The sequence below is a fragment of the Monopterus albus genome, unplaced genomic scaffold, assembly GCF_001952655.1.
Source record: "Monopterus albus unplaced genomic scaffold, M_albus_1.0 scaffold3.1, whole genome shotgun sequence".
Taxonomy (NCBI): Eukaryota; Metazoa; Chordata; class Actinopteri; order Synbranchiformes; family Synbranchidae; genus Monopterus; species Monopterus albus.
In genome coordinates this window covers 524,777-536,577 of record NW_018127883.1, presented here as the reverse complement: position 1 = coordinate 536,577, position 11,801 = coordinate 524,777, and the positions used below count along the sequence as shown (strand labels likewise).

Sequence of the window (11,801 nt, the reverse complement as noted above, 5' to 3'; positions counted from 1 at the left end):
GTTTGGAGCTACGACTCTTGCGAACTGTCACCCAGCCACCTGTCTGAGATCCCAGCTGCTCGGGAAGCTGCGGGGGGCGGCTATCTTGGGCTAAGCTACGTTTAAGAGGCTCCACACCGGCTACGTGGGCATAGCTAGCTGGCCTATTCTCCATGGTGTGGAGCCTCGCCTCCAATGCTGCTAGCATCTGACATTTATTACAAGTGCCATTATCGCTAAAGGAGGCAGAGGAATGACTGAAAATGCGACACTCCGAGCAAGAGAAAGGAGGAGAGGAAGAGGGGGAAGCCATTGCTCTCGATTAAGCTACTAGCTTATCTAGCTTCTAAACTAGCCGACCTAAAGTAGCAAGTTAAATTTGGTAGTTAGCAAGAACTTCTGCAAAACAAGTGCTTTAAATGGTGCAAGCGTATGTTATCACTCAAAAATTCAGATGAACCTAAAAAATAGTGAGTTTAATTCCTAAACAATCTGGAAGCAAGCACAACGCAGTGCAAATACAGAAAACAGGAAATAAGTATGGTTTACTGCAGGAAACAGCAGTCTGTCAAAGGTATCCATGTCAACAAACACACAGAAACAGAGCTTGTGTGACTCGTGACCCATGTCTTCACAATAAAAATAACATCTGCAAACATTTACCATTCATTCATTAACCATTGGCCCAGCTCACAGGGAAGAAGAACTTTAATGGATTTCCATCAAATGCACCTTGCCAGCTAAACTAACTCTAGCTAAACCGCTCAGTACCTATGTGTAGCTACAGCACATGTTTCTAAACACCTCCTTCTACTTCTTCTTCCCAATTCCATTTCCTCATTCACCACAGTTCCTGTGTGCTGTCACCAGGCTATTTAGGTGCTTTCACACAGAAAGAGAAACCATGCAGAGGATTTGCTGAAATTGGGCCCAAGTTCACAGCAAAGAAACATTATGACTTTATTTTTAAGAACTAAAATGTTTTCATTAATCCAACACTTAATGTATGTGTGACCTAGAAGATTCTTACCTCAAGAAAAATCATTGATCAAAATTACAATAGGTAAAAGTCCAGTTATATACTGTAATCCTAGTCAGATGTAAATAAAAGGTGAATGGGATTCCAAGTTTCATGGGATTAATTCAAGAAATTTGCAAGAAATGAAGTGATTTTACATCTCATGGTTTTCATGACCCAAGGCTTTTCAACCAACTTGCATGATAATCAGAGTGAACGCACAAGTAGTTAGAGCAACTTGTGTTGTCTTTATATTTTTCATAGTCATTTGTGTTGTGACTGTTATGTTTGCGTGACATCTCACGGGCAAAATACTTCCTTATTAGCATCATTACACTGGCATGCTCCGAGACTGATTGAGCGTGTTTGCTAGTTTCCCTCAGCCACCACAGGAGACCACCGTGAAGATGAGAGGAAAGCAGAAAGGCACTTAGCATTTAAAAACCATATGTATGAGCAAGAGTGTGGGCACAGAAAAATTATTTACCCATGGTCCCGCCTGGTCTTATGTGAGTCTGTGGGAGGCAGAATATGACTTTGTTCAAACTGGAGTGTATTTTTGTGTGAGTACGATGGTCTACACGTGTGGGTGTGTGCACTTTTTCCACTGGCTGACACTAGTACTGCTGCTTCTGAGTCTTTTGTAACTTACAGTGCCTGTGTAAATGAGTGTGAGTGTGTGTGTGTGTATGTGTGTGTGTTTAAGCTTTTGTTTAATTTCTACTTCCTGTTTTATTCTTGGCCTAATCCAAACGCAACACAGCTGTGCAGTCAGCCATAGAAAGAGGGCTTGGGGGATGGGTTGCCAGGTCCTGGTGAGTGCAGCCATGCTCTGTAACTGCTACCAACAGATGGAAGGGAAATGGGGTTACCAGCTTGGGTTTAGGGTTTATCTTCTCTTCGTAGGGCAGACTGACCCCTTAACACACACAATTCCCCACCCCCTCATTTTGTCATAATACCATGTTTAAATCTCTGTGTTTTGGTGTTAGCGTTTTCCCCATTCACAGTAGTTTGATGCATCGACTATGGAAGGCCATACTCACCAGAGGAAAAAATGCTCAGGGTGTGAAAACATCGTTTTGAATTAAGCCAGTTTTTTAAACATTCAATCTTATCATTCTGATTTGGTATCATATTTTTGACTTATTACTTTTATAATTGCCAGAGACAACGTACTTATGGAGCTTGGACACTGATCCATAAACTGTTGAGCAGATCCGCAGCAGTATAACCAGTCCAGCTTTAAACTGAACAGAGACATTTGTACTAATCAGATTCCATACTGCATAACACTGTTATAAATTGAAAAATTATCTGTGTTGGCTTCAAAAACCACTGTCTCCTAAGAAAGTAAATACATTATTGTACCCTGTTACAGATATATAAAACATATATACAGCTCAAAGTAAAGCATTCACATTTGTAACTTGTTCAATTATATCCCAGGTACTGCTCCACCAATCTACTGATCAATACTAGGATCATCCTCAATGCCTAACAAAGAAAAACATGGTACCATCTGAAAACTTCAATATACAGTATATTTTGAATATCAGTTTCACAACCATCTGTATAACACGTGAAGAGTAGAGGTGATCTCATACAATCCTGAGACACTCCTGAGTTAGTAACTATGGAAGTTGGATATATCTGTTTAACTATCTTTTCTCTACTTATAAGATGGTCCTGTACAAGAAGCAGATTAACCCCTAGTTTAATCAGTTTTTGCCAGTAAGATGTAGCTGGATTGTATTGAATACTGACGTAAAATCTAACAAAAGGCCTCCAGTTGTATCTAAAGAAAATGGTTAATTGTCCATTTTTGTACTGGCAGAAATTGGCTTCCATACTGGACTAACGAGCAACACAAGGCTAACTGGAAGAAGTGGAGGATCATGCCTCTTTTCATGCCTCAACCTAAAATACTGTCGTATTGCACCATTATCTTTTAATATATTACCAACATAATAGAGGAAAATGCTAACGATGTATATCAATTAATATTTCAGATGCTCCTGCTGTCTGTGATGAGGAGGGCAATCAGAAGCAAAGAAGTGGATTCCGAAGCCTGAGCTCCACTGAAGTCAGCCCTCTTCGTGCACTTCTGTCTCATGTGCCTGTGAAGAACAGAGGCATCTCTCTGGTCTTTCTCAACCCAGCACAACACATTCATTATTAATCTACTAGAGTCTCTCCCTCCTACTCAGCTCAGCCAATTAGAGCTGGGTCCCCACGACTGCTGCCGGTCTCATTTGACGCTGCACTGGTTGGCTTTGATGTCTCTATCAACACGAAAGAGAGCAGAAGAGGATTATGTCTGCCTCTGGGGGTGGAACGCTTTTAAAAAATGTTTAATTCATACTTTATTTTATCATCAGGAGACTTTGGGCCATACTTTAGCCAGGGTCTTGCCACTTTGCTTTCCTATCACAGTGACATGGTCATAAATCCTGTTATTCTTTCATTTGGGGAGTCACATAAGCCTGCACGCAGAGCAGGCTTGTCTACCAGAGGTCTTGTGCTCCTCCCTCCTGGGCTGGTAGCCTTTCCTTCCTCTGCTCATTTCATGTGGAGAACGCCTTGATTAACCAACAGCAGCCACTCTGCATGCAACACTGCCAGTTTGGTATGAGGTCAGGCTGCTTTTGACTCTTAAATGCAAATGCTTTTATCAGGGTTCAGAGGACAGTTTGACATCAATTCAAGAAATAGAATTGGCACAAATATCAAAACAATTCAAATTCACCATCTATGAAAACAAAAAACTGTTACCAGTCAAGTTTGAACAAAAGCAAAACACTGCTATACTTCTCCAAAACTGTGCATGATAGCTAACCGACATATTTGAAGCCTTTTCTCTCACACAAACTGCCGTCAGTGTAGATGCAGCTCAGTATTTGAAGTGGGTTCTTTGCCCTCAGCTCAACTTTTAATAATCCTTCCATCACTTCCCTATGTCAGGTCCCACCCGCTATTTGCAGCGCTGACCTTTAAAGCAGGAAGTTACTGTTAACACAGATCCAGCAGCTGCAGCAACAACCTGCTTTACAACATTTTTCTCATCAAGCGCGTCACTTGTGCACATTTTCCTCCCTGACTTGCTGCACGTGCTCCACCTGACATGCTTGAGTTTAAATTACAGAGCCTGGGTGCTGTCACTTAGAACTATGAGTTCGGTTAACAGCAATAGTGTCAGGTTAAAGACCACACTGACCTCGCTGTGCGATGACAAATGCATATTCATTCTCGTTCTGTGGGATTTCCGGTAGCGGTGAACAGCAAGGGGAGAAGATTGCATTAAACTTATGTAATTTTTTGAGCACCACTTAAAGCATTGGGGAACCCCCCTCCCCCCGCAGAAGAGACATCTCAAAGCTGGTTTCTTTAAGAAAAGACAACATTGCATACATTTATTAGGGATGGACGCCAATTCAAATACATGCAAGTCACCAATGTCCTTTAAATGTAGTGTTGACATTATTGCAAACACTTATCTCCCTGCTGTTTTGTGTATTATATTTTTATTATCTTAGAATAAAAAAAACATTAACAATTACATTGGATGCCTCGTTCTGCATAATTTAACGTATACACAGTGGGAACAGGAATGGCAATGCTTTAGACATCATCACAGCCTCTTCATAACCCTGCCCACCCACAACCCACTGCCTGCATGCAGTTTGCACTGCACAAAGGCCAAAAGTCACATGAGACAGCCTGCAAAGAGCACAAGAAGCATTCACAGTAGAGGAGGATAGGAAGGAGGGAGAGTAAAAGATGAGGAGGCAGGGGTGGAGGAGGCAGAGAGAGTGAAACAAAGTGACTGCAGCACTGGCCTTGGTTTAGACAGGAGAAGGAGCAGCATAGTCCTAGTATATCATTCTAACTTCTCCCACACTTCAACTCCCGTCTCCTGATTGTGGTACTCTTTCCATTGTCTTAGACACAACAACTTATATACAGTATGTATATAAATATATAAACACATTTTTATAGCTACAGCACCTTTTCCCATGGGGCAACAGGGTCAATACCTCGCACATGGTACATGGCTGTGCCAAAGGAAAAAAGAAAAAGAAATATTGGTCAGGACATTTATCTTTTTTTCCCTAAAATTGGCATTTGACATGATGATATTCTATTGCCGTTTGGGGGAGGGAAGAGACCAAGGTTCTTCTTTTGAGTTTATATTCAAGTTTTATCCTTTTTATGGTGTATAATTTCTTCCTTGTTTAAAAAGAGTTCACACTTTTGTGATTTGCGTGTGCAGCTCTTCATCAAAAGGTTCATTTTCCGGATCAGAGTCAGTGGTGTCAGAGTATCGATAATGGTCTGGCTCATTGTCGCTAGCGTCCGGTGTGACAGATGTTGAAGTGCTTGCTTCAGAATTTGAAGGCTCCTCCACGGTTTTTGTAAAATACAACTTCACCTGGAATTGCAAATTTAAGACAACTGACGTTAGTCTGTACAGTGAAAACAATGCTAAACAAGTCTCTGTTGTTCTTTCCATACCAAGATTCATGGGTAAAAATACTATTTTAACAGCAAAGCAACTCAATAGTAGACTTGCGTGTAATTATTTCATTTATCCAATATCTGAACTCGACTAACTCTTGTCAGCTTCTGTCACTGCTCACCTTGAAGTTTGGCGAGAAGTAGCGGTTAGCTTTGTCTTTGTTGGCCTTGTCCAAGTCGTTCTTAGTGAGAGTCAGGATGAGATAATCCCTGTCGCTTTGCCTGACCTCGGCACTGTGTGGCTGGCCCTGGTCAGGTCCCGGTCCTCCCTGCTGGCTCTCTGCATTGTTCACTGCCCCGTTCTCCATCTTGTCCCCGCTCTCTTCTGGTCCAGGGATGAAGAAGGTGTTCACCCAGAAGTGAAACATTTTGTCCTGGAGTGCAGAGGTGATGAGAGAAGATGTAATGACAGACTGGGCAAAAAAGAAAAAGTTTATTCAAAGAATTTCTGGTTAAATTTGTTTATGGGCTTAGTCCCGTTGCCTACGGCTGGCATTACTCTATATTATTCTTACTCTCAACAAATCTAAACAACCAAAATCAACAATGTATTAGGGTTTATCAACACTTCCCGACATCACTACCTCATCTGCACACACAGCCTTGATCCCATTTGTTTCTACTCAAGATATAAATCTTTAAGGACTGCTCACAAAAAAGGCTGAGCAACATCCTAAAATATCCAGCTGCTTTTGGAAATGACTAAGCATTTAGCTACTGTAGATTTGAGCACATATTACTCAAACAGGAGCAAACAGGGCATTTGCTGGAGACTATTTTCAGCTGTGGATTAATACACATTTGGTGCATTAACAAGTATTTACAGCAGCAGACAGTGAATGTGGGATATACTCAAAATAAACTGGTGTCCATGTTCAAGGTAATGAAGGAATATGTCACGCAGTGCAACAGTGTGTGGCTCACCGGTGTGTTTTTACTAGTCTTTGGGCATCAAACTAGGTCTCTGCTACAAGGAAATCATTACCAGGTTCTGGTAACAGTAAAAACCCTTAAAAATTTGGCCTCTTCATGGGATTTATTGAATATAAATGTTTAAAACACACAGTATGGCCAGCATCCAGCAGTGAAAACTGCTTATTCAAGTGCCTACTTACTATTCTTTGACTTCAACAATCAACAGCTGTAAGGTCGTAATGACAAAGTTATCAGCAACAAGGATGGAACAACAGTGAAACCCCCTGAACACAAACACACACAACCAACCTTCTTCATCATCTTATTCTGTTTATGGAAGAACTCCACTTTGATGTCTCCACAAACCGGTAGCGGCTGGGGGAATTCGAAAAGCATGTGCTTGTCCTCACGTCGTGTGTGAGTAGGGTTCGACGTGTGAATCTTCACTTTCAGCTGGTACACCACGAACTGGGGATCTGCAAGAAAGTGTTGACATTGCACCGAGGGAGGGGGGGGGAGGGAGGGATGGGCAAGATTGTGAGATTTGTGAAGAAGAGACAGAAAACATAAGAGGAAGAGTGAGTGACAGAGGAGCAGGGGGTGAATCAAAGAGTGCAAGACAGGATACCAGTGTTATTAACACGAGTTTGACCAAGGAAACAGCACAGCACACCACCACCACCACCACCTCCCCCCTCCCACTGATAAAGTGCAAAAAAAAAAAAAAGTCTCAAACCATTATATTGTAATTAAGGAGGAGAAAGGGAAAGTTACAGATCACAAAATATAACATCCAAAGAGACCCAGAACCAGAGACATAGGAGCCTATTCTGACAGACACTCATTGTTTTGGTCTTGGACCAAAGCAACACGATGCATATAGAAAAAATAATAACCCTTCCTTTTTCCTGCCAGGGTGGGGTTGGTTCTGGAGATGACTTCATATGCCCGTAAGCTAGTGCTTTCATGCTAGGCAACATGTCTACCTCAGACTGCTCCTGCCTGGTGGATCTCTGGGGCCATATAAAAGCAAATGAGTGAAATGATAGTAATGGATGAAAGGCTCATTTACCCCAATGCCAATTCCCTTTCTTGAAGCCCTGAGGGGTCGGCTCGCTCCTGTTTTTAACGGTACTGTCCCCTTAGAGAGAAAGAAGGAGATTATCACAAACAGGGCCTGGCTGGCCTGTAAGGGGCTTGACAGCACAGCAGGCACAAACACAAGAGCTCTGCACAAGTTTTTACAGATACCTGCATCGACACAGCTTTTCTTAAAAACAACATAATATGTGGCTTTAAAGTGGAAGTGCGTATCTTATACATATGTCATGGGATCTAATGAGTTGTGAGATACACAAAGGAGAAGGAACAAAGGGGAAACTTAAGATTGCTAAAAATTTCACATGATCACAAAACACTGAAGTTCTCTGATTTTAAGAAATGTGAAACTTTGGGTTATTTGTAACAGAATTAATCAAACCAGCTTTTCTTACTGCTGTGGTGAGCTAAAACCAGAGGCTGGAGAAGAGGGTGATGTGTGTGTATTCTAGGACGTCAAACTCAGAATAGGGGCTTGTTTGGTGAGTTAGAAAGAAAGAAAGATCAATAAAATCAGGGCTGCTCAGCACAGTCAGGTGTTAGGGTGAAAAAGCCACAGAAATGAAGAAGATGACAAAGAAGAGGCACTTCTCCTAACCAACAGATTCAGATGCAAGAAAAGCCCAATGTTGTGTGACAGACACAATTGAGCAAAAAACAGAAACAAAAACAAACAAAACCACACAGGATTTTGGACTTTTTTGCCTCTTAATGCCATATAAATGGAGCACTTTAAACCACTAAAATGTGCATACATACATCTGAACACAGTGCTAACATGCTGAGCAAATGAGGACACGATCAGTGGGGGAAAGAAATCCTTTCTACTCTAAATGCAGAAAGTCAAAGAAAAACCGATTGTTATTGACACAGATATTTCACAGATGATATTTTAAATCATTACTGATGCACATTTAAAAATCAAGCATTGCTTTGTGTCCGTGTCCCTCTGCCACTGAACACGGGACAGCAACTGTTTGCCTACACACCGTTTTTACAACAAAGTCATACCACCCTGAACACACACACACACACACACACACACACACACTCACTAATATGTAAATACATGTGACCGACTAAACTCTAACTACAGTGACTTATTAACGCTGTGTTGACCAAAATCTGTAACTCCTATATTGACTTTTAGTTGTTTCCTGGTTACATGTCTATAGAAGCACATAAAACTCATTCTTATAGGTCTTCTACTGTATGGGAGCACCGTTACGTCCCTCATGAGGGGCTATGAATGCTCTACAGTGTCTACACTGCGCATGCTGTCATTTCTTTGAATATAGCAAAGAAATATTAGCAAATTAAAGTACAAATATTTGTTCTGGGGAAGCTAGCAACATTAAAATAATGGCTCCAATACTTCATACTCAATAACAGCTCCTTGCTCAACTTTGCGAGAGTTTGGAGGTCTCAGTGCCATCAATCTGTTTTTGTGTCTTCATTTAGTGTAAATTGGCCTTGTTGTAAGCAACAACAAGATGACTTAATAAGAAGCTGCCCTTGTTAGTCACAAGGTCCAAAAATAGTGCAGCAAATTCAACCACACACATTCCGTTTTAAAACTCCAGCAGTGGACGACTTAGCTCTCCCATAATGACCTGCTCTGTTCTGTGGTGCCAAACTGTAGTGTGGGTAAGCCCTGCAGTGCACAACACATCCAAGGCTCTCGCTCCATTTGAACAGCAGCATGCATGCCTACGCCCTAGTTTGGAGTTGAAGTTGAACATGAGCATGACTCACTGCAGGTGCCCCCGCTGAACATGGGGAGAGTCTCGAACACCATTTTGTGGAAGAGGAGCGCCACCGGCTTGTACTCTAGCTGGTTCTTGAGTAGGTAGCTGTAGTAGTAGACGTAGCGGCGCTGGCTCGGGATCGTTACTCCCTGCAACAATGGTTACAACATTTAGGGATAATGAATGTACAAGTAATGTTCCTTTTCTGTATGTGTTCAAGGGTCTGATATGAAAGCTGAAAATGAGTGTTAACTGGCAGCTATTTTCAATAATAAGACAACTAGCTCAGTCGCTTTTCAATAAAAAAAATATATATAAAAAGGCCAAATCTTTTCAGTATATTCTGCTTTGCTCTGGTTTATACCATTACATATGGAACACTTTTGGATTCTGGGACAACAGTGTTAACAGACATTTTTCACCTGTTCCTGATATTAGACCAAAAAAATGAAGAAAATATTCAACAGGCTAATTGAAAATTAAAATAATCTATTACCAGCCTATTTGCAGTAACTGTTCGAACTGATAAAGAGCTGCTGTGTTTAGACATTTGGTCTCTGATGAACATCTCACCTTTTTGTCCCTTGTCCTGACTTCACCATAAAAGTCGAGCGCTTCCTGGGCCTCGTGGAATTTGCGTCGATGGAGGAGATACGCACAGATCATGACTCCAGTGCGGCCCTTTCCAGCCTTACAGTGGATTGCCGCCACGTGATTGTCATCCTCGCTGAGCCACTTGTCCAGGTCTTCACAAAACGGTTTAATTAGCTCCAGCTGAGGGGGGTTGTGGTCTTCAAAGGGGTACTGTGCAACTGATGTGTGACGGGATGCAGGCCCACGCAAAGTAGAAACAAGAGAGGAAAGAAATGTGGACAAAGAACAGTCCAGATGAGACAAGATGGGTAGAAGACACAGTAGAGATTTTAGCAACCATGTTCAACTTGTTTTTGTTTGTTTGTTTTTAAGAGAACATGTAAATCAACATACCTCTGCAGTTAAATTTGGCAGCATCGTAGTGTCTTTCCGCACAGCTAAAAAAAGAACAAAATCCTGTTAGCAATCACACAGAATAGCAAGTAAACTAAAAGCAGTTCAGGCAGGGAAAAATATGTAGAACACTCACAGGTTGTAGATTTTGTAATGGTTTTTATGCTTTGAATCCAAAAACCTGTTTTCAGGAGGGAACATACACAGACAGAGATTATATTTATTAGCTCAACAAACAAGGTCATCTTCCAGAGGATAAACACAAGCTTTCTATCATAAAACACATTTTGTCTTCCACTTTTCTGAAATCCAATAGCAGAAGCATCGCAACTCACCGTACTACATCGTCTATATTGTTTCTGTACACGCCTTCGAGTCTCTCTGCTGGAAATCCCATAGCAATTATGTTTGGATAGATATCTGATCGGGGAAGGGTCAAGGAAATGGACATTTTGTATGCCTGTGTAAATCCAGCCTTTTCAAAAAAGAAAGCACAAAGGTGCCTCGTACATCTCTGACTCACCAAATAAGTAGGACTACCTGTGTTTTTAACAGCTATGGAACAAGACTGCTAAGCTTTTGTTATAAAGAAGTTACTGAGTTTAAGAACCTGCAGAGATGCAGAGATGAGAAGAATGCAGAGATAAGCAAGTGTGCAGAGCTAAGTGTGTGTGTTGTGACAGATGGCCTTGACAGTGAGAAACAGGCAGAGAGCAGGAGTACGAGCGCTCCTGCTCGAGCCAGGCCCACATGTGGGTGCATCAGAAGAGTCTCCGCTCCCTGACCTGCATGTATTTTTAGAGTCCAAACTTATATTTGGATGATTGCAAATGTTCAGCTTATCTCTTTTTTGAGCTCAGTCAGACCAATTTGAATATCTATAAGACTGAATGCAAGCAGCACAATGACAAGTAGGGGAAAAAAAAACATTTCATCAAACAAGAAGGCTTTGTGTCATGACTTTCAAGCAGCAGGTGCAGGAGAAAGCAGGTCGTGTTTCTGTGACATTAATTAATGGACAAGACACAAGTGGAACCACACACACCAGATTCCACTACAAGTTTAACTTGTGGTTGCACCACCTTGGCTCATGCTACACCTCGTCTGCCTTTAGAGGTGACTGACATCATCCAATGCTGCTCCACATTTCACAACAGGCTAACAATGAAAAATGTTGTGGCCAATTATAGGAGTGACATTCATACAATCTTCAAGGCACACACACCAGTGCCATGTTCCAGAGAAAAGAATAACTAAGGTGGCAGTAGGGGTGGGCGATATAGAAAAAAAAAAAAAAAAAAGTATCACGATATTTTCTAGAAATATTACGATACACGATATTATCACGATATAGTCTCGTTGATTTTAAGTATTTAAATTTTCAAATTACAGAGCTACAATACAGCCAAACTTTGACTGTCAAATTAATGTCTCCATAATAATATAGCTTTTACCATTTATGTTGTCAAGTATTTATTAATCAAGGTAGCATTACATGCAAGTGCAACTCTGCAAATTAAGAATATTCAACTAGACTT

At 41.3% G+C, this 11,801-nt stretch overlaps 1 protein-coding gene across 2 annotated transcripts in view; it reads right to left on the bottom strand.

Annotated features, from left to right (window-relative positions):
* Nucleotides 1-4,961: 4,961 nt before the first annotated feature.
* Nucleotides 4,962-11,801, bottom strand: part of LOC109960336 (phosphatidylinositol 3,4,5-trisphosphate 3-phosphatase and dual-specificity protein phosphatase PTEN) — a 12,886-nt gene continuing 6,046 nt past the window's right edge. The window contains exons 2-10 of one of the 2 annotated variants that reach the window (XM_020600358.1): nt 10,599-10,683; nt 10,400-10,444; nt 10,264-10,307; nt 9,850-10,088; nt 9,284-9,425; nt 7,503-7,571; nt 6,740-6,906; nt 5,638-5,889; nt 4,962-5,429 (exon numbers count right to left, since the gene is read on the bottom strand). In XM_020600358.1, the coding sequence (XP_020456014.1) occupies nt 5,244-5,429; nt 5,638-5,889; nt 6,740-6,906; nt 7,503-7,571; nt 9,284-9,425; nt 9,850-10,088; nt 10,264-10,307; nt 10,400-10,444; nt 10,599-10,683 (1,229 nt within the window). In that variant the 3' untranslated portion in view covers nt 4,962-5,243. The remainder of the gene's footprint in view (nt 5,430-5,637; nt 5,890-6,739; nt 6,907-7,502; nt 7,572-9,283; nt 9,426-9,849; nt 10,089-10,263; nt 10,308-10,399; nt 10,445-10,598; nt 10,684-11,801) is intronic. The other variant, XM_020600367.1, reaches the window with a different exon arrangement.